Genomic DNA, 20,487 nt, shown 5'->3' with positions numbered 1-20,487 from the left:
CTTCCCCCACAACTTTTTTATCCTTTGTCTCAGCAGACTGGGGACTCTGACTTTCTGTTGCTATAAAAATACAAAGGCAGTGAATTTCCTTCTTCAGCTGAGAAAAGAGTATTACATTTAAGTCTGCTTTCCCCTGCACTCCAGTTCAAAGATTCTAGGACATCCTCTCCTGGATTTTAGGAATTTATTAAAGCCTGTCGTATTTCCCCTTCCCTGTCAAATGTTAAAAACAGAAAGGCCTTCAGGGGGTGGGGGAACAAGGATGAGGCTTTCCGTGGTCCTTCATTAAGGCCAGAAACACATCTGGTCATAAATTGGACAAAGATTTCTTGGAACTGCATCTGACCTCCGGTGTGATTTCCAGAACATTGTGCTGACATATCTGCTAGACATCCCCTGTGACACAGCTCAGTCAAAAAATGGATGAGAACTATTCAGGGGTTCCCTGTTTTTGTGATCATATCTTGGTGCACGTGCTTACAGCTTCTAAAGCGTAGGAGCTCTGCACTTGCACAGATGCTCTCATTTGTCATACCTTTGGTATTTGGCTTCAGGAAATAAGATTATTTCACAGATGAAAATGTAAACAGGGCCCAAATCAGCCATTGCCCAAGAAGAGCTGTGGTAGAGAAGGGAGGAGAAATGCAAAGGGATAGTTGTGGTCTCTTGATCAGAAGGGCTGCTTGTTTATTCCTACATGCTGGGGACTTGTTTTCATGCTCATCGTATTTAGCTGCTTCAGGTAGATGATCAAACCTTGGTTCAAAATTTCTCTGATTTTGTGGGCTTCAGAAGTGTTGCTTCGTATCACCTTGTGGAATAAAGTTATCAACTGAACAAAATGAAATTGAATCACTGATTAAAAACAGCAGCAGCAATACAAACTCAAATGGCAACATCATATGTCATCACAATGCAAGCCATTATGGCAATAACAGAAGGCAAGGTGTGGTCAATCAAGGAGAATTTCTAAAGGATAGCCACATTACAAACTACAGTATTCACCAAAGGGGTTGAAGATTCAGATACTGCTGACCTCTGTTTCCCCCCACAAACTCTAAGAATGAACAAACAAAAAAGTAAGCATTTTGCTGTAACAATCTTCACAAACTACCAGTGATTCTGTGTACAGTGCTTGGGCAATTTAATAATGCAGAAACATGGAATCTCACATGAGGACAAAACTATTAATAGAACACAGTCATCTGAAGAATGATAATTGAGACCATTGAAATGTACAGGTGATTCAAATTAATGCACACAAGAACACTGATGTGGAATTTTAGAACTTGTGAGGAAACACATAGCAGCAGTACCTGAGCTGCAGCTCTGTGCACACTTTATTGGCAAAAGCCCCATTGAATTCAGTGGGACTTAAGGATCCATAGAATTTGGCTAATAGAATGACCCAAAGAATGGAGGAAAAGCTGGACAACCTTAGCTGACAATTGTGAGGTGCTAATGTAACACTGTGTGAGCCACAATGGTTCTAACTCCTTGCATAGTTAGGGAGTTCTGAGAGTTTGCATGCCCCCACCACTTCTGTAACACAACTTGTGAGGTGGGTTGTACATACATACAAGCATTCACCACCCCTACCCTTTGTTGAGGAGAAAGGGTTGAATGAAAAGTGTATAAATTAGGCTTTGGTTAATTAAACAATGTATCACCTTTTAAACTGGGAGTTTTGTTTTTGTTTGTTACTATGGTATTTTTGTGTGTGTTTTAATATTGTAAATTGCCCAGTGATCCTCAGATGAAGGGTGGTATACAAATTTAATCGATGATGATGATGATATTGTTTGCAGCTTAAACCCTTATAATTATATTATCACTAAATGAATGCAATATGCTTAGAATTCAGAATCGTTGCTCGTTTCACAGCCAGTTATACACAACTTTTTAAAATATACACTGTGATAAAATATAGATATGAAAATGATGCACATAGCACACTAGTGGTGGTGGGGAGACTCCTATAAACAGTAAGCCATAACCATACAAAATGACACAGGATTGTTTTAGAACATGAAGACAAATCAGCACATATAAGGTATATGAATACACATACCATAAAAGCTAAAATAATGCTTACTTATGAAAAATATGTAAGATACATTTAGGCAAATGATCTCTGATACTGGTAAATTGTGTTTCTTGAGTTCATAAACTTTGTCTCCTTTGACAAAGTATAGCTTCCTGTGTAACAAAAAGCTGTTGATCTTAAATGAATGTAAATTCCTTCTGTTACTCCTTCACTGTTAAATGGTCACATTCTAAATCAATATCTAGCTTGACAGAAGATTTAGTCTTTTCTGTATCTTTCAATACATTGACACACAGAGAGATTAGTGTTTGGAAATTATTGTGACATATTTAGTGAACTGGCTTGACCGACCTGTCTTTGGACAGGCATATCTCAGCATGTTCTAGCATTGTTGACAGATGGATTCTGGGACTTCTAAATGTATGACTATGAACATCTTAGTGACAGAGATAGAAAGAGAAACAACAACCCCAGACCATAAACTCAAGGCTGGACTTTAATTTTATTTCCAAGTGTCACATTCATTCACTATTTTTGAGGTTTGAATCACACCTCTGTGTCAGTGAAAATACGAATGTTTCAAATGCAAAGCAAGAAGAAAAGAAAAAAGAAGTCCATCTCAAGAGGGAAAACCTAGATCTAATAAGTGAACTGACAAAAATAAGTAAACAATGAGTACTGAATGTTCTTATACATACCTGCTACTGAAACATATTAGATTTCCCCAACAAAGAGCCATGCAACCCCAGTAAAATACATATTCACAGATAATTTTATTGTCATGAGCTGTATCACTGGAGACTGACAAAGATTCAGTAGCTCAAATGTCAAGCTTATCTTAAAGACTTAAATGAGAAATAATCTGAATTGTGTAGGCTCTGGTTCAGCAAACAGCTAGCTCTAAATGTTGAATTAAGTTTTCAAAAGGTGGGATGACAACATTTCATAATCCCATGAGTCCTGGCTTAGTAGGCAGCTTAACTCTAAAAGTGAGAAGAATGCAAGAAGAATTAATGTTGACTGGTTATGATGGTTATATGCATCCTCTGTGCTTATTTATAGAAGAGGTGGAGCACTTCAGGTCCAGGGGGTCAAATGTGGCCCTCCAGACCTCTCTGTCTGGCCCCTGGAACTCTCCTCAGGCCTCACCCATCACTGGCCCTGCTTAACACTCAGTATTTTTGCCTGGCTGGAATGTGCCCTTGAACTCTAATGCATTGTTTGTCCTGTTGGAGGACAGAGAGGAGTTTATGTTTTATATATAGAAAGTAAAATTTACATTTGTTGCTCTGTCCATTTTTGCCTCTTGCCCCTACTGGCATGCGGCCATCAGAAGGGTCACAGAATGGAATGGGGCCCTTGGGCTGAAAAGGTTCCTTGCCACTGATATATAGGAACGTAGGAAGCTATCTAAAACTGAGTTGCACCATATAGCTAGATCATGTACCACAAATGGGCAGCAGCTGTTCAGGGTTTCAGACCAGGGTCTTTTTCAGCTCAATGTGGAGGTGCTGGGGATTGAACTTTGGACCTTCTAGCATGTAATGTATGTGCTCTACAACTGAGCCATAACCCTTTCCTGACTAGACGGCGAAGGCAGTATGCCTCTCGAATGCCAGCTGCTGAAGGAAAGGAGTGGGGTTATTGCTTTCATGCCTTGCTTGCCTTCTCAAGAGGCATCTGGTTAGCTATTGACAATTTATGGCTGTCGCTTGTTGGCTAATGATGGACCATTGGTTTGATTCAGCAGAGCTCCCCCTGAATGCTCTTCAACAGGAATTTAGCCAGGAGAATTCACCACAATCTGCTGAGTTTAGTTATTGTTCCAGCTACAGAACAGGTGTTTCAATGACCTCGAGAGAGAAGAGGAAACCCTTCCTCTTCTTCTTGCTCCCACCAGCTGTGATGATTGGAGGTTGATAGTGAGGCTGGAACAGAATATTTCCTGAAGCACTGAACAAAGAGCAAACGTCTGCTTCAAAACTTTTAAATTCATTTTAGGCCACAAGTATACTAATAATCCTTGTGGTGTAATATAGTAGCTGGCACTGATTGTCCATCATGTTGCTTTCAGATTTTCTGGGGAAAGTTGCTGTGCTTATAGAGCACTGCTATAATAATGAGGCGATACCTGCAGTCCAGGGCACTGGCTACTCTCACCTCATTACTATAGCTTTGCTACAAAAAATCTTGCTGTCTTTGGATACTCTTGCTAGTTGATGATGCTTGTTCTTTTTGGAAAATCCTTCCTTCCTCTCCAGCTCCTCACCTCTGATCCTCTTGTTGTGTGTTCCCCCCACAGCATGTGATTGCCATCCCGTGGGTGCAGCTGGAAAAACCTGTAATCAAACCACAGGGCAATGTCCCTGCAAAGATGGCGTGACAGGCATCACTTGCAACCGATGTGCCAAAGGTTACCAGCAAAGCAGATCTCCCATTGCCCCCTGCATAAGTAGGTGGATGCGCTTTCCGACATTGGTACCATAACATAATGGATCCTAAATCTGGTCTGCTTACTAACACCTGATTGGATAGACTTAATTAATTTAGCTAGAGATACTGTTGGCCACTTTTCACATTGCAGTTTTCATGGGTAGTTGTTACAGGTCCACATTGTGAACCTAAAACTTCAGGTTTTAAGGCACATTCACTTCCACCACTATTTCAACTCGCTTATGCAGTGAAAATGCACAGTGAAGAGCTGGGGCTAATAGCAAGGAAAGACGTATATGGACCTGGAAACTGGGATAGGTTTGGTGAGTACACAGTGAAACTGTGTAATGTATACCCATTAAAGCTGTAATTTGTGCAGTGGCCCTGTGTGTTGTATGTCCAGGTTGAATTTTGCATGTCTCTATGTATATAAATATATGGATGAATTATACATATATCTTATTGATCACACTAGTAAGGTGATGCGAGTACAAGTTCCCACTTAAACAAAAGGTTTCAAAGTTCAAAACATGATTTTCTATGTTGCAGAACCATTTTTTCTAGCATGCCAGCAATAAACTATTGCCGTTTTTAAATTATGTTTGATTAAAATCATGTTTGGGCGCAGTCAATGTTTTCCTCCTAAAAGCATTAGCCCGGGTTCCATCATTGTTCAGAGCAACTTTCATACCAAAGCAGTTGGTTCTGTCTCTGTCATACAGAGAAAAAGAAATCAAAGACCAAAGCAACTTTGAAAAGCCAAAAAGAAACACAGAACAGCCATATAATGGCCATTACCCTGTTTCCTTAATACTAATGCAAAAATAAATAAGGTCATGGTTGAAAGAATCAAGTCTTTGAATAACTTCTCAGGATGCATTTCTGATAATCTGGAATAGTCATGAAAATTTCATACTCTTACACTGTTATGGAGTATTTATGGCCTGAAGCCATATGATGCAGGAACCTCACTGCAGCTGCCCTCTCCCTACAGCTTCTTTAAAATAAGATAAAAGATGTGAGAAACATCTGATCATGGATCCTCTTCATCACATACAGTATGAGACTCTAGAACTCACTACAAGGAACTGAAAGGAGATTATTCCTAGGACCAAATATGGCTCCAGGAAATATATGCCTTTCTCTTCTCTGATGGAGTCCTGATTACATCAAAATCATTGGAGACATTGTTCTTGTTTGCTATGATATTTAGATGGACACAACTAGATGTGCTTGATGAAGGCAAACTCTAGGTTAGCGCTGCACTAAAATGTACATGCACACACTTGCTGAACACCCTCTCTGGTCCCTGAAGGTTCATTTGCACAATCACTTTTTTTTCCTGACAACTTTTGAACTTGTCTTGTGAAAACGTTCATTCCTGGAGAGAGTAACAACTTTTACCTTTTCTTGTTTATCCTTCCCTTGTTTGCCTTTTCTTCTTTACCACAGAGATACCTGTTGTTCCTCCCACCACTGTGGCCAGTAGCACAGAAGAACCTGCAGGTATGTTATACTTTTTATCCTGTTCAAACTGTCGGGGGGGGGATATCCTGTTCCAAAGACAAGATAGGTCTGCTCCCCAAGTTATAGCAACAACAAAGTAAGCAGGACTGAAACTTATTCAAGGCTTTTTCCTGTAGGCGAGGGGGAGGTCATAAGCGTAATATTTTGTTTTTTTCATTTAAGAATACAATAATTAACATTAAATGTCAAGAATGGGTTATTACATAGCAAAAGAAATAGTGTTTGTGTGTTGTTGTTGTTTAGTCGTTTAGTCGTGTCCGACTCTTCGTGACCCCATGGACCAGAGCACGCCAGGCACTTCTGTCCTCCACTGCCTCCCGCAGTTTGATCAAACTCATGCTAGTAGCTTCAAGAACACCATCCAACCATCTCATTCTCTGTCGTCCCCTTCTCCTTGTGCCCTCCATCTTTCCCAACATCAGGGTCTTTTCCAGGGAGTCCTCTCTTCTCATGAGGTGGCCAAAGTATTGGAGCCTCAGCTTCACGATCTGTCCTTCCAGTGAGCACTCAGGGCTGATTTCCTTCAGAATGGATAGGTTTGATCTTCTTGCAGTCCATGGGACTCTCAAGAGTCTCCTCCAGCACCATAATTCAAAAGCATCAATTCTTCGGCGATCAGCCTTCTTTATGGTCCAGCTCTCACTTCCATACATCACTACTGGGAAAACCATGGCTTTTACTATACGGACCTTTGTTGGCAAGGTGATGTCTCTGCTTTTTAAGATGTTGTCTAGGTTTGCCATCGCCTTTCTCCCAAGGAGCAGGCGTCTTTTAATTTCGTAACTGCTGTCACCATCTGCAGTGATCATGGAGCCCAAGAAAGTAAAATCTCTCACTGCCTCCATTTCTTCCCCATCTATTTGCCAGGAGGTGATGGGCCCAGTGGCCATGATCTTCGTTTTTTTGATGTTGAGCTTCAGACCATATTTTGCGCTCTCCTCTTTCACCCTCATTAAAAGGTTCTTTAATTCCTCTTCACTTTCTGCCATCAAGGTTGTGTCATCTGCATATCTGAGGTTGTTGATATTTCTTCCGACAATCTTAATTCCAGCTTGGGATTCATCCAGCCCAGCCTTTCGCATGATGAATTCTGCATATAAGTTAAATAAGCAGGGAGACAATATACAGCCTTGCCGTACTCCTTTCCCAATTTGGAACCAATCAGTTGTTCGTATTGTGTAAAAAAACAGGCTCTGGGAAATAATTAAGTACATAGATTTAAACTGCAAAAAGACATGGAAAAGGCAAAAATTGTGTGAAATGAATGGCTAGCAATCCCAGAAGTCTTTGCACCAACCTTTGAGGCTTGTGGAGAGTTGGAGTTTGAGAGAAAGCTTTGGAGGGAGTGATTGTGGCGGAGTTTGGCGGATTTTGTGGAGTTTGGTACTTCAGGAGACCAGTCTGCCCCCCTTGTCATTTTTTCAACATCATCCTCTAGAGATGAGGAAAACTGAGAGCCCCCATTGCCACCATTCATGCCATTGTGGTAAGTGCTGCTGGCTTTTTAAAGGGGTTTTCACGAGTTTCCAGAGGTTTAGAGGGTGTTTACAGGCATTTTAGATGGTGTCCCCCACTATATGTGATTTCATGTATATGTGGAGTACCTGGGAATGTAAACCCTGTGTAAGTGAGGAGACGCCTGTAATGTATTACCTTTGGTTGGGTATTTTACAGTCTTGTGGGTAGCCTGACCTTGAGCAGAACAAATTTGGCAAACAGATGGAAGTAAAGAACCAGCTATTTAAATATGTTATTATTGTATCTTTTAAGGAACATTAGCAACATCACTGTTGTGGTACTCATTTATTCTTGTCGTCATCTGCTACTTTCAGTTTAGGATAAAAGCTATAGAAGTGCAAGTTTTTATTCTCTTTTCACAGAAAATTATTTACAGGGTAGAGAGGGAGTAGTAAACACTCAAACTTGCAACAGTATCTCCTGGATCCCTAAATTTTAAAAAATTATTATTTATTCATTCCCCTGAGTATATCATTTTCAATGGAACAATCCATCTTTTCAGAAGCAGATTGCAGCACAAGGCGTCTTCTCTTTAAAAGCACAAGGAAAGTTCAGCCAAACTGAACAATCTGATTGGCGGTGGGTCCCTAAGTGCATGATATCCCTTCAGTAGCAATTTTATTGACGTTTTTAAGCACCACTTTAGTCAGAGAGGATGAGCTCCCGTATTTTATCATTTTTATTTGACTGCCTAGCCCACTTGGGAGTGTGGCACCTTTCAGATTCCATCATTGCACACTTCCCCAGAAGTCCACAACACTGTCTTGGCTACATGTCACTTGGCATAAGCACAGGTGATAGCACAGCCACCCCTAAATGCAATCTGAGGGCTGTCTGAACATTGCAATCCAAAAGAAGAAATCTGGATGGAAGTTATATGTAGCAGCCCATTGGACAGAATCACTTTGCCGCACTTCTTCAAGAGTGTGCGTTGTTGTGGATAGAGTGCTCTGGTCAGACTGCAAGATTCAGTTTCAAATCCTCAGTCATGAAACTCGCTGGGTGACCTTGGCCCTGTCACTTATCTCGAGGTTTAATCTGCCAAACAGGGTCGTTGGAATAATAAAATGTGGGAATGAATGCTAATGTGGGGAATCAAGCTCCTTGGAGGAACGGCAGGATATAAATAAATGCTCAAGTTGAAAGTGGCTCGAAACTGAAAGAAAAGGGAATGTATATTTTGTAGAGAAATCTCAAATGGATCACGAGCCAAGACCAGCTTTAGTGTGAAAGAGAGAAAACATTGCCATTGCTGGTTCTGCACCAGGGTTTGCTTTAGTTATATAACATCTGCATTTGACTGGAAAAGTAATTAAAATTCATTTGCTTTTATAAAATTGCTCTTTGCCAACATTTTGAGCCAGCAGCCTTGCTGAACATTTTAAGCTGAGCAACCTGGACATTTTCTACTTCTCTCTCATTTTATAATTCTACTCCTAGACCTTGTCTTGCTGCTGGAGGGTAGCAATGGGCAGGTGGGCAATTCATGGGATAGCCGTGTGGCTGCTTAGACAAGGATTTAATCTCTCACGTTGGTTATTGCAGTGCACCTTCAAAAACACTTTGGAAGTTTGGGGGAGTATGATATGCTGCAGTTCATCTTTGACAGGTTACTCATGACAGGTCTTGGTAAAATTGCTTCTAGCTTTGCTGGCTTCCTGTTAGCTTCTGGGCCCAGTTAGCAGTATGAGTGACGAACTTTAAACCAGGGTACAGGCTAGGTCAACTACCCCCAGCATTTTGGAACCGAACATTTTGGATGGGTGCTGCAGTCCATCTGAAATTTTTGGGTTGGGGAAAACTTTGTCTTAGGGCCTGTATATCCTACTGATGGAGGCCATCCTGTGGAATGCTCTGCCAGCAGTTGGCTCCTTTGCTGCCATTTTTCTGGCAGTTTTTAATACATTGCTTCTTTCTTTCTTTCTTTCTTTCTTTCTTTCTTTCTTTCTTTCTTCTTTCCTTCCTTCTTTGTCTTTTCACAGTATAGTGAGTAACCAAGGAGTTGGTTTCTGCTGTTTCTTTCTACAGTTATGTTCTAAGTGTAGCTGCACTGTGGGGATGTGCCTGTTGTCCTAGTATTGTGCCTTTGTTAGTGGTAGTACTGCAGGTTTTATAGTGATTGTGCACTGCTTTACTTGTCACTTTTGTGGTAGAGACTCAATATATAAACTGAGAAATGTTGCCCCAAAGATGTAATGATTCCAGGGTGTGTTTTTGCTTTTGCTTGTATGGCTGCGTATGTTATGGCTGTTGTTTGTTTGAGTCATCTCAATCTGTTTGCTTTGTAGGCACTTTTCTGTGGTCCGTTTGCTCTGTTCCTGGCACATTGGCCTCTGGCTTGTGCAGCAGGTATATCTGTGGAGGGCTACTGAATGGGAATATAGCTCTGGCTTCAAGCTGAGGATTGCATTGTTGGACGAGATGACTAGAAGATGCTCTGACATTCACTCTGAAGGGGCTGACCAGGCAGGAATCTGGCTGAGAAACAGGCACACCATCCATGTCTGTGTGAGGGATGTGTGTGTGTGCGTGTGTGTGTGTGCACATGTGTGCATGTCAGAGAGAGAAGAGGGGGATGGATTGATGAAAAGAAGGGAAGGAGAGAGAAAGAGAGAGAGAAAAGGGGGAGTGGCCATGCCTACTTTTTGGCCTTGGCCCTGACCACCAGTGGTATGCAGCCCCCAACCAATATGGCCCTCAGCCCTGAAGTTTGCCTAGCCCTGATTTAGTGCATTCCAACTGTGATTGTAGACATGGATTGTTTCAGCTAAACAAACCTTCATTGACTTAAATGAATTATTCCATATGGTAAACTTGGCCTGTGAGCCACATTACGAAGTTCGGCACGACTTACCTCTTCTGGTGCACCAGCATCCAGCCTTGCCAGTTTTCCCTACCAGTTGCTGTTAGCGTCATTCATTTCTGGCTGCAAATTCTTTCCTGGATTATAGAATTGCTGCTGCTCAAAAGGCTAATCTGTATACCCTGGGCAGCTACTGGAAATAATAACTGGAAAAAATTCTTTGCTCTGCTGTAGGGCTAGGGTTTCCTGTAGGTCTTATCACGTTCCTAGGATTTCCCACAAAGTATAGGAGCAGAATAGTGTAAGATATGACCTGCTCTATCTTGGCTATCTGTGTGCTTCATTTGCAGCAGCTGTGATATAATGCAGTTACGCAAATGCTTGGACTGACCTAAGCTGGGCAGGACAACAGCCCAGAGGCCATACTGTAGGGAACATTCTTTCTCTGCCCCTGGAGATGGGCTGCATTTGGCCTTTCGATTTCCTCATTTTGCAGTTCCATAAACACTTTAGCTGAGAGAAATGGGGATAGGAGAGAGAAGGTGGGGAGAAAACTCTGGTAATTTTCCTGATAATCAGGAAGGCGAACCACTGTGACTCTGGAATGGCTATGTTGACTGACATTGCCGCTAGCATTGTTATACTTTGTAAAATACGAATTCATGTTCTAAATTAAATACATGACAATTCAGATTAGAACGATATTGTAGTTTGGTGGTTTAGTATTATTTCATCTGACATGCAACCAGCACAATTTCCACCCCCCCCCAATTTTTTAAAAAACTTTTAACATGAAAATACATTTAATTAACATTTGCAATGGGGTTGTCATTTTACACAGGATCAGCTACATGAAGGATTAGACCTCTCCAGAAAGTTGTATGGGCTGTTGGGAGTGGTCATAAATCCCACTGTTTGTTGATAAAGTCAATGAATGGGTGTCATATAGCATAGAATGAGTCTTTTTTGTGGTTTCCCCTGCAAACTGGGCATGGCAAGTTAGTTTTTCTGACAGGGCTACCTGCCAGGCTCTATCTAGCCACTTGCAGGGAAGAAACTAGGCTTTATTTCACCCGGGTCAAAGACTCACTTTGGTACCCCCTCCCATGCGCATTTGTGTACACACACAGAGAGAGACAGGGAACCTCAATGGCACCCCTCCGGAGGCTTCACCCAGGGCAAAAAAACCTGGCTACCCCCATAGCTATGGCTCTGCCACTTGTCATGTGAAAGGTGTGCAACTAGTACAAATATGCATGGGGACGCTCAATCCTATGCTTGTTTCTTGGTAGTAAGTTCCATGTGGGAGGAAGTTCCAGTCATAAGGAGCAGCAAGGGGAAATGTTACTTCAGGTAGCAACCTTTGAATGGTTGAGGATGGTAGAGCTTGACAAAATGATCTCTTGCAAAATATGTGCAGACAAGGACAGATGAGGCTAGGGAAGGTTTTGAATGCTGAAGACAAGAAGGGACTTAAAGATGAGGGCCAAAAAGTCAAAGTTTTGAGAGAGCTTAATAATTTTGGGAGGCAAAGGGAAGTATCAAATAGAATACCAAGGCTTTGTGCCTGGTCAACTGGGTGGACGGTGACACCGGTAACGGACAAAGAGATGATGGCTTGGGAGGAAAGATGAGAAGTTTGTTTTTAATCACGCTGAGCTTGAGACTATGTTGAAGCATCTAAGCAGAAATATCAGAAATGTAGTTGAAAATGCAAAGTATTCCCTAGCGGGGAACCTTTAGCCCTCCAGATGTTGTTGGATTACAACTTGCATCATGCCTGACCATTTACCATGGTCATTATCCAACAACATCCGAAGGATCACGGGCTTCCCATCCCTGCCCCTATTGTTATCACGTTGCTAGATTTTGTCGGATTCCAGTTTTCTTGCCTTCTGAAATGTGAGGTACCTTGTGACACCTCCATTTGAGCTCTGATATGATGAAGCAGCAAAGTGGGGGAGACAGGTGCTGCTGCAGTGGGCTCTGAACGAGATACTCCGGTGCTAAGCAGTACGCTCAAGCTTTAATAACAAAACATCTTGGCTGCTCCTTGTCCTTGCTGCCTTCATACCCTAATGGGAGAGACCCTAAAATGGCATTCAGCAAGTTAACACTATCCCCTTGCTTTCAGCAAGAACACATCACAATGGAGCCCCCTTACAATGGAGGGAGCCGAAGGTCATGACAAGGGTTAGAAGGCGCCCACCGGGGGCTATGACTTGCTGTCAAACATAAAGCAAAGGCCTTTGTACACCCCACCGCCACCCCTGGGTTTGAGCCCTTTCATTCTGCTTTGGTTTTGCGGGTGGATATGGCTGCTTTTCCACAATACGGCTTCTTGATAGAAGCTAGAAGGGAAGGAAGCAGGTGTGGGTACCCTTGACAACTGCATTCCATTCTCCTCTGAAACACTTACATATAGTAGAAATTCTTCATTGTAATTTAAAATAGATGTGCATTTTTAATATGCCACTTTCCCACAATTCTTTTACAATACTATTCGAATTCCCAATAATTGTATCATCGTTTAGGGGTGGGGGTGAGAGAGGCGTTGATGCATGATTTAAAAATAAAATGTTTGTTCTGAAGGGAGGTCCCATATGTAAATTTACTCCCCAACTAAGCCCAAATAAACAGTAGGTGGGAACCAAAGATGGTATAATGATTTCACTTCAAGATTGGCTTTATGAAGTCACATAGGCAGCTTACACTTTTAGCTGTGGGGTGAACCAGGAAACATGATGAAATTTTGTGTAGTGAAAATCTATTGAGCAGAGTCTGCCATCAGTTACTCGTGCAAGTCCCTTCTCTTAAACTGGTAGTATTACTCTGGATTTGCTACTCTTGAAAGTGCAGTGCAATATGGATGTGCTCCAGCTCTTCTCTGGAGCTTGAAGCTCAGTACAGAAAGGAAGTGGATCATCCAGATCTCACACCACACTTCCAAGTGCCTGGATTGCCTCTGAAGTTCAACATAGTTGTTTTATTACCTGTATGCCTTGTTTTTGTTCTGTGATGGGATGCAAGTTAACATACACGGATTCACAATCAGTGTGCCATGCAGGCACTGACAAGGATCAGAACTGCTTTGCTTAATCAAGGTTATTGTATCATGTGCCTCCAGACTGTTTTCTGGAACACATAAGCGGTAAGACACTGCCCCTCCCCTGCTAGTGAAGGGTCAGGAATCTGGCAATCACACATTTTAGCAGGCTAGCTAGACCAGACAAAACGTGCAAGCCCCTGATGGCCAGGGCTGAAGTACTCCCAAGTGTAACCCACCTTCCTTTTTTGTTCTCTTAAACCCAGTTTCAGTGTGATGGTATCACTTTCCTTTCTGGAGCCCCAGCAGTATGTTCTCTGCTTCTAGAAGCCTCTGAAGGGTGAATAAGAATTTTAAAGAAGTACTGCTGCCACTCAAGAAACAGAAACTTCTACGGTCCCCGTGGCATCCAGTTCAACTCATTGTCCCACTCTTGATGACATACTATTTTCTGTCTATCCTTGGACAAGTATTTTGCTGCTTCTTTTCATATGCTAAAGTCTTGCACAGTTGGACTTGCATTGGATTGAAAGATGGGAGGTGCATTCCAGCCCTTGGAAGGGTGAGCTGAATACTTGGGACAATTGTTGTTTAGGGGTAATTTGGGGAGCCCAGGGAGCATGAGCTCAAAGTTGATTGTGTGCTCCCCCCTCTGCTACCCGCCATCTTGCAAGGTTTCTAAAAGATTAAACTCACCTTTAACTTGTTTCTTATTCCTGTTTGTCTTCCCCATCATCTGCAAATGACAGGCAAGGCAGAAAATCTGCCCTGTGTTCAGACAGTAGGAAAAATCTCATCAAGTTGGTTTCCTATTCCCGCTTTTAACTGGGCGGATCTGAAATCAGCAGGGTTGTATTCCTTAAAGGGAGCTGTAATCAGGAACTCTTAAATTTGCCAGCACACAGCAGTTCACAAGTACACCCTCTCAAACTATCATTGGGCAAGCCATGAACAAGAAGAAAACTCTTTCTGCTTGATTATAATACTGTGGTGGCTATGAGTATATTCTCTTGGGCTGTAAGGCTGCAGGGACAAGGAGGGGCCACAGACAGATTTATTAATGGTGCCTCGGCTCCCACAGAAGCCTGTCCAAGTCTTGATTTCCGTCCTGGCAGCCCCAAGTGAGAGGCTTTAATCTAATTTCATGCCTTATTTGCGCCAATTTGTTTTTCAATCAATCTTGCTCAGCAAGAAGAAAGGATATTGCTAGGGGCTTATTTGTTCGGTCTTGTTCCAAGGGTGAGGTTAATAGCAGTTATGCTTTGCTGGGATTGCTGCAGGGTTCATGGAGCTTTACTTGTTCACTTCAGCTCCCTGTTTGCATCTGGCACATCCTCTTCTGCCCTAACTTTACATACCAACCACGCTTTACATACCAAGGGCACTTGAACCAGTTTGAGCAGCAGAACCCTGCAACTTGACTTCAGTAGGACTTTTGTTCTTAAAATAGATTATATGTCTCTGCAATTGTTGTTGTTAAATTTATTACAGGCCCTTCACCAGCAGATCCCAAGGCAGGTTACAAATAATTTAAAATTAAGAATTAGGAAGTTACTAATAAGTTACAAATAAGTTACCTGCTTGGCAGGGGGTTGGACTCGATGGCCCTTGTGGTCTCTTCCAACTCTATGATTCTATGATTCTACTAATAAGAAGCACTACAAAGCTGTTTAAACACTATGAACAGACCAAGAGCCGTGCCAGGCGTACTGTAGAAGTGGGAAGAGAGAGGAAGCCAAACTTCCCCTTTCCATTCTCCTAGATCTCATCCAAAGGGGTGTGGTGCATATTCACCCCCATGGGTGAGCTGGGTGTTCTTCCACTGCAGGAACAAACACAGTGGGGGAAATATCTATGAAGGGCAGGGCCAATCTACCCTGCTTTGTGTGAGACATGGAAGCATGGGGAGAGGAAGTGTGCTTCTTTAGAATATCCAGTGTGGCTCCAAGGAAGCTGGTATCAGTGAATTAGCATTTGTCAGCACAAAAGCTGTAACTCTGCTCTAGTGAATCTGTAGAATTATCTAGCCAACCTCCTCGGAATCACCTTGAGCATATGAATTGCACCTGTAGCAGAATGTAATTTTGCATATGCAATGTAATTTTGCATATACAACCTAGGACTAGCAAAATAGTGTCACCACGCAATCACTTTGGGATTCTGGGAGGACCACTGTCAGGTTTTAGACCCTGTTTGTGAGAGCTAGTGCTTTCACATAACAGTTGGCTCTGGTTACTTGTATAGCTTGTTATAAATGACATGTCTGCACAAATGCTGCCCAGTTTCAAGACCGAGGCAGCCTTGCACACTTTAGGTGATAATGGGGGAGCAGCTGGTACGGGCCTTAGCTAGTGCCAAACTGTGGAGGAACTCCATTTGGTTTAGCCATTGTCTCTACCGCTACAAAGCAAGCAAGTAAAAACCAGATGGCTATTGAACTATGTTCTTGTTTCTTACTTCCATTCTCCAGCTGCTAGAAGGTTTAAGGAAGTCTGGACATGTTTAGCCAGGCCAAAAGTAAATAGATATTTATTTGTTTGTTGCTGTTATTTATGTATTAAGCATTTGAAAATACTGATAAGCCCTGTACAAAGAGTAGAAAAGACAAATCTCTGCAATAATAGCATTCATTCTAACATGGGCATGCCTGATATATATGCTATACAAAAGGAAGAGTAATGTTTGACATGTCAAGTGTGATGCTATTCTTGAAAATCAAATATAAAAAGATACATTAAATGGTTCCAGAATAGCATTTTAAAAATTGAATAACAGAAACAGACAATACACTAACAACAAAATAATTAACAACAAAATAATTTATACAAGTCCCTTTTGATAGTAAAGTAAAAATAAATAAATCAGAAGTGGATGAAATGGATTCATCTATGAAATTATAAATGGGATATAAAAACACAATGTACATTGAACAATGAAGGAAATAAAAAAAAGAAAAAGGTCTTGCCTGTTCACCAACTCCACCAAATAAAATAAATTTTGATGGTATTTGCTACCCATGTGATTGTGATGTCATATATTTAATAAATAACCCTCTAAACAGAGGAGATATTTGACCCCTCAAATATTACACCAGACTGAAAATCTTCATGTAGTTGGTTTATTGTCTTTCCTCCACCACTGACAACACTTTTGCTTTTTTAAAATTTAAAGAGAGGTATAATATCAGTCAAAGGAACAAATAAAACTGAGTTTCTCTTCAGCCTGATGTGAGCCCTGTCTGTCAGTGCCACATGATGACATTCCTAATCCACACAAGGCATACTAAGCAGTTTACACATGTATGACGTCACACGTCATAACTTGCATAGAGGTTTCATGTTAATCCTGTTCTTAGAATGCCTTCTATGAGGAAGTTTCTTCTTCTGTGAAGTAGTTCTCATGTAACACACAGTTAGCGTTCTGTCTGATAGATCCACCCAGGCTTTGTGCTGAATTATGGTACCAAGGCAGAACCACTGCATGCCATTTTCTGCAGTGGGAACAGCATCTCCAGCCCCAGCCCCTCAGTGACCAGTCACCTTAAGGTTGCAAAGATAAAGGCAGGCTCAATCAATGAAAGGCTTGAAGCAGCAAAACATTTGGAGGAAATTGTAGCTACTTGGCAGAGAAAGCAGACACTGGCTCTGCAAAAGCATTTTTACTGTCACCCATGGAACCATTTGCTGCTCTGAAGTTGATCTTGAAGATATTAAAACCAATAAACTCACTCCAAGGACAGATTGAGCCTGAACATAAAATCATAGAATTGTAGGATGGGATGGGACCTGCATATCACGGAGTTCTTGTAGCAAGAGTAAGGAACCATCACTAACTGATTGGCCTACTTTATCTGAATTGTATTTTAACATGGGAGATAGAAATGGTGCCAGATAGTCTGTTAGCAAAAGCAATACCCCAGGTAACCTACCTGTGAGGTGTTTCCTGCTTTAGCTTTTGACTTCTCATTGCACCCTTTCCCTCCAGCACTGGCTGCCATGATTATGGAGGGCCATGTCGCTCATATTTGTGTTTTGGAGAAACGTCTGAAAATGTTCAGATGGTTTACCTGGAAATGGCTGCTCTCTCTAACTGGAATTTGTTTGGGGATTTAGTGGAACCCTAAAGTCAACCCTCGTGTCTCATTCCTTTTTAACACTTTGATGTGATCAACTATGGAGAATGGGTAATTTTACTAGTTCTTTTCCTGCTCCTCAGAGCAGGATTTTATTACAGTTTTGGCCCATTGTTCAATGACACCATTTCTCCTTCTCCTTCTCTTACATTCTATACCTCATGCTGAAATTGTGGCCTCCTGCAGGATTTGGGGTCAAGCAGCTTCTTATAAAGGGGTTTGGAGACCTGGCTTTGCAGCTGGAACTCAAAGCAGCTGGAGCATGCAGTTCCACAGAGACTGGATTAACTTGAAATTATGCTGTCTGTTGACTCGTTGGCCCATAATTTCGCTATGTGTGTTGTACTGTATAGAGCGTAGTAGCTACCCAAGTAAATGCATTGATCCCTTTTTAATGAAGTGTGCGCATGGTACCCACTGGTAGTTTTCTTGTCATCTTTAGCTGTTCGATCTTCTCAGGAGACAGGTGCTGCCTGCTCCTGCACACTGGGTGTGACATAGTAGCACAAGAGAACAAGGAATTTTGCAGGCATGGAAAATGTCTAAGCAATGTTCTTATTTAGGGTGTTTGATTCATCTAGCTGTAGAAACAGAGCCAACTCCTCCAAAAGATCAGCTCTGGTCTGCTTCACAGGTAACTTTCATGTGACTTGGAGATTATTTGTAGTGTTCTGTCTCACCTAAGCATGTTATCATGCTTAAAACTGCATGGCAAATTTTATGTTGGAGCTCATAATGGGAAAGCCATAATAGTTGCCACACGACCCGGAGACATCATGTCTCTGTGTTCTCCCCATCCCAGTTTGTTTCTCTGTGAGATACATTCTGTTCCTGAATCAGACACAAGTGCAACAGTGCTGAATAGTTCTGAGAAATCAAGATGATGATATTGATGATGACCATTCTGAGTGAGCAACTGGTGAGCAGCCATGAGAAATGAACCCCAAGAAATGTGAATACATAGGGAAATAAAACATGAAGCAGAAGAAGGAATAAAACAGATGTGCTGTGAACAATATGAGCCAATCTCCCACAAAATACAACCAGAATATCATGTACTGCAAACATGTCCACTTTGTCTCTCAAGCATCTGGCATTCCATCTGGGATGATGCATCTCAGCTGACACAAGAAGTGCACTTTGTCATAGGCTCCAAATAGCTCTAGCACCGTTGCTCAAGAAGTGTTTAGTGCTGTGCGGTTTTAGTGCCAGGCATTCTGATTATCCTATGATCTCCATCTCCACATGAACACCATCCTGTGAGCACAGACAGCAGCATGCTGGGAATTCCTTGTTCAAGGATTAGTAGATCATAGAAGGATCAGGGCAGGGAGGTTTTTCAGGCAAGGCTGTGTGTCAGTTGCTGCCCAGCACATGGAAACCCCAATGGCGGGTTTTTAATGCTGTCCACACTGTGCAAATACAAGAAGCACTAAAAAAGGTGAGCGCACTGATTTGTGAAGGAATCATTCAGAAAATAACTAAGCTAACAGATAGGAAAGGGGAAAAAATGCTCCTGACATGTTCTGAAGCTGCAAATGAGACAAAACAGCCGCCACACCTTTTTATCCTGCTTTAAGGATTTTAAAATTATATATATATATAAAAATTATATATATATTAAAGGTACCATTTCCCAAATCTGTTCTGTTTTGACTGGACAAGAGATTGCTGGGTTTGAGGTTGCAGCTTGCTTGTTTGTTTAAATAAGACTTAACATTTTCTCCAGTCTGGGGAGGTTTATGTGTGTTGTGTTCCCCTGTGGTACCCCAGCTCCTGGAGAGCCTTGCTCTTCTTACAAACTACACAAGTGGGGTTCCACCTGCTGAGCCCCGGTATTTTGGCCTTGGTCAGGGCAGTAGACACACTTCACAAAGCTTTCCCACCCCCCCAAAGAGTGCTTGGTCCAAACAGAGAGAGAATCAAGATGCAGAAGAGTGAATATGCTGTACATGCCTTGTGTTAAAGTGAAGGAAATGGGGGATAAAAGCATCATCTACTACAGCACATCTGTAGTCCTGTTTTGGTTCTGTGCATAGATGCTGAGCCATAATGCAGCAGGTTAGCAACACTGACCTTAATAGATAAACCTAAATGCTCTCTGTTGTTGCTAGATAGTTTCTGTGTCAATTGTGAAGGGCTATGTGTAGTTTGAGGCAAGCAGGAATACTAGTGAAAAGTATTTGGAGTTGTACTCTTCCACCCTTCTCAAGCGTTACATCGAGATGGCAAGTGAAATTGCCATCAGTGAAATCTTAAACAAGTCTTCAAGAGATGCCTGAAAGTCAAAAGCAAGGGTGTATGCGGAATCTCTGTTGGAAGAGTATTGCTCAGCTTGAGACCGGTGATGCTAAACAGTTAGAAGCAATAACGCCACAAGTTCCATGCAGAAATAAGGTTCCGTTGGGGTATTGCCAGTGTACATTTCATTTTCTCAAGCAGCAGTCCAAGGCCTAAAGCCTGGGAGATCACTCACCACCTCAGTATTGTATGCAACATTCTGAGCCTTGCCTTGGTTCCTAGGGGATCAGCCAGAAATATTAGTGATTTATCAACTCTATTGAGACAATGTACCGTATTTTTCGCACCATAGGGCGCACCGGACCATAGGGCGCACCCAGTTTTTAGGGGGGGAATTCAAGAAAAAAAATCTCTCCCCCCCCCCCCGCAGCCCCAAAGAGCAGCGTACAGGCTGCACACAACCTCTCCCTGCCGGAGGGGTTGCGTGCAGCTATGGATCAAGCCAAAGCAGGGAGCGGGATGGATCCCGCTCACTGTTTTGGCTTCCCCTAGCCCCGTGCAGCCTCTCCCTCCCGGGAGAGGCTGCGTGGGGCTAAAGAATCCATAGCCCCGTGCAGCCTCTCCTTGGCAGAGGGGTTGCGCGCAGCTATGGAGGAAGCCAAGGCTGCGCCTCTCCCGCTGTCTCCCGAGTTTGCGGGGCTGGCGATGGGGCTCTCCTGAAGCCTGGAGAGCGAGAGGGG

The 20,487-nt window shown here is 42.3% G+C and overlaps 1 protein-coding gene across 4 annotated transcripts in view; it reads left to right on the top strand.

Annotated features, from left to right (window-relative positions):
* The window catches only part of NTN1 (netrin 1), a 115,363-nt gene that overhangs the window by 75,086 nt on the left and 19,790 nt on the right, over positions 1-20,487 (top strand). For 3 of the 4 annotated variants that reach the window (XR_014217135.1, XM_082213840.1, XM_082213839.1), the window contains exons 4-5: positions 4,350-4,499; positions 5,933-5,986. Coding sequence is in view for 3 of the 4 variants with exons in the window: in XM_082213840.1 (XP_082069966.1) it covers positions 4,350-4,499; positions 5,933-5,986 (204 nt within the window). In the remaining variant the exon portion in view is untranslated. The remainder of the gene's footprint in view (positions 1-4,349; positions 4,500-5,932; positions 5,987-20,487) is intronic. The other variant, XM_082213841.1, reaches the window with a different exon arrangement.

Source organism: Podarcis vaucheri (assembly GCF_965113315.1).
Source record: "Podarcis vaucheri genome assembly, chromosome: 2".
NCBI lineage: Eukaryota > Metazoa > Chordata > Lepidosauria > Squamata > Lacertidae > Podarcis > Podarcis vaucheri.
This window is presented reverse-complemented; position numbering and strand designations above follow the sequence as displayed.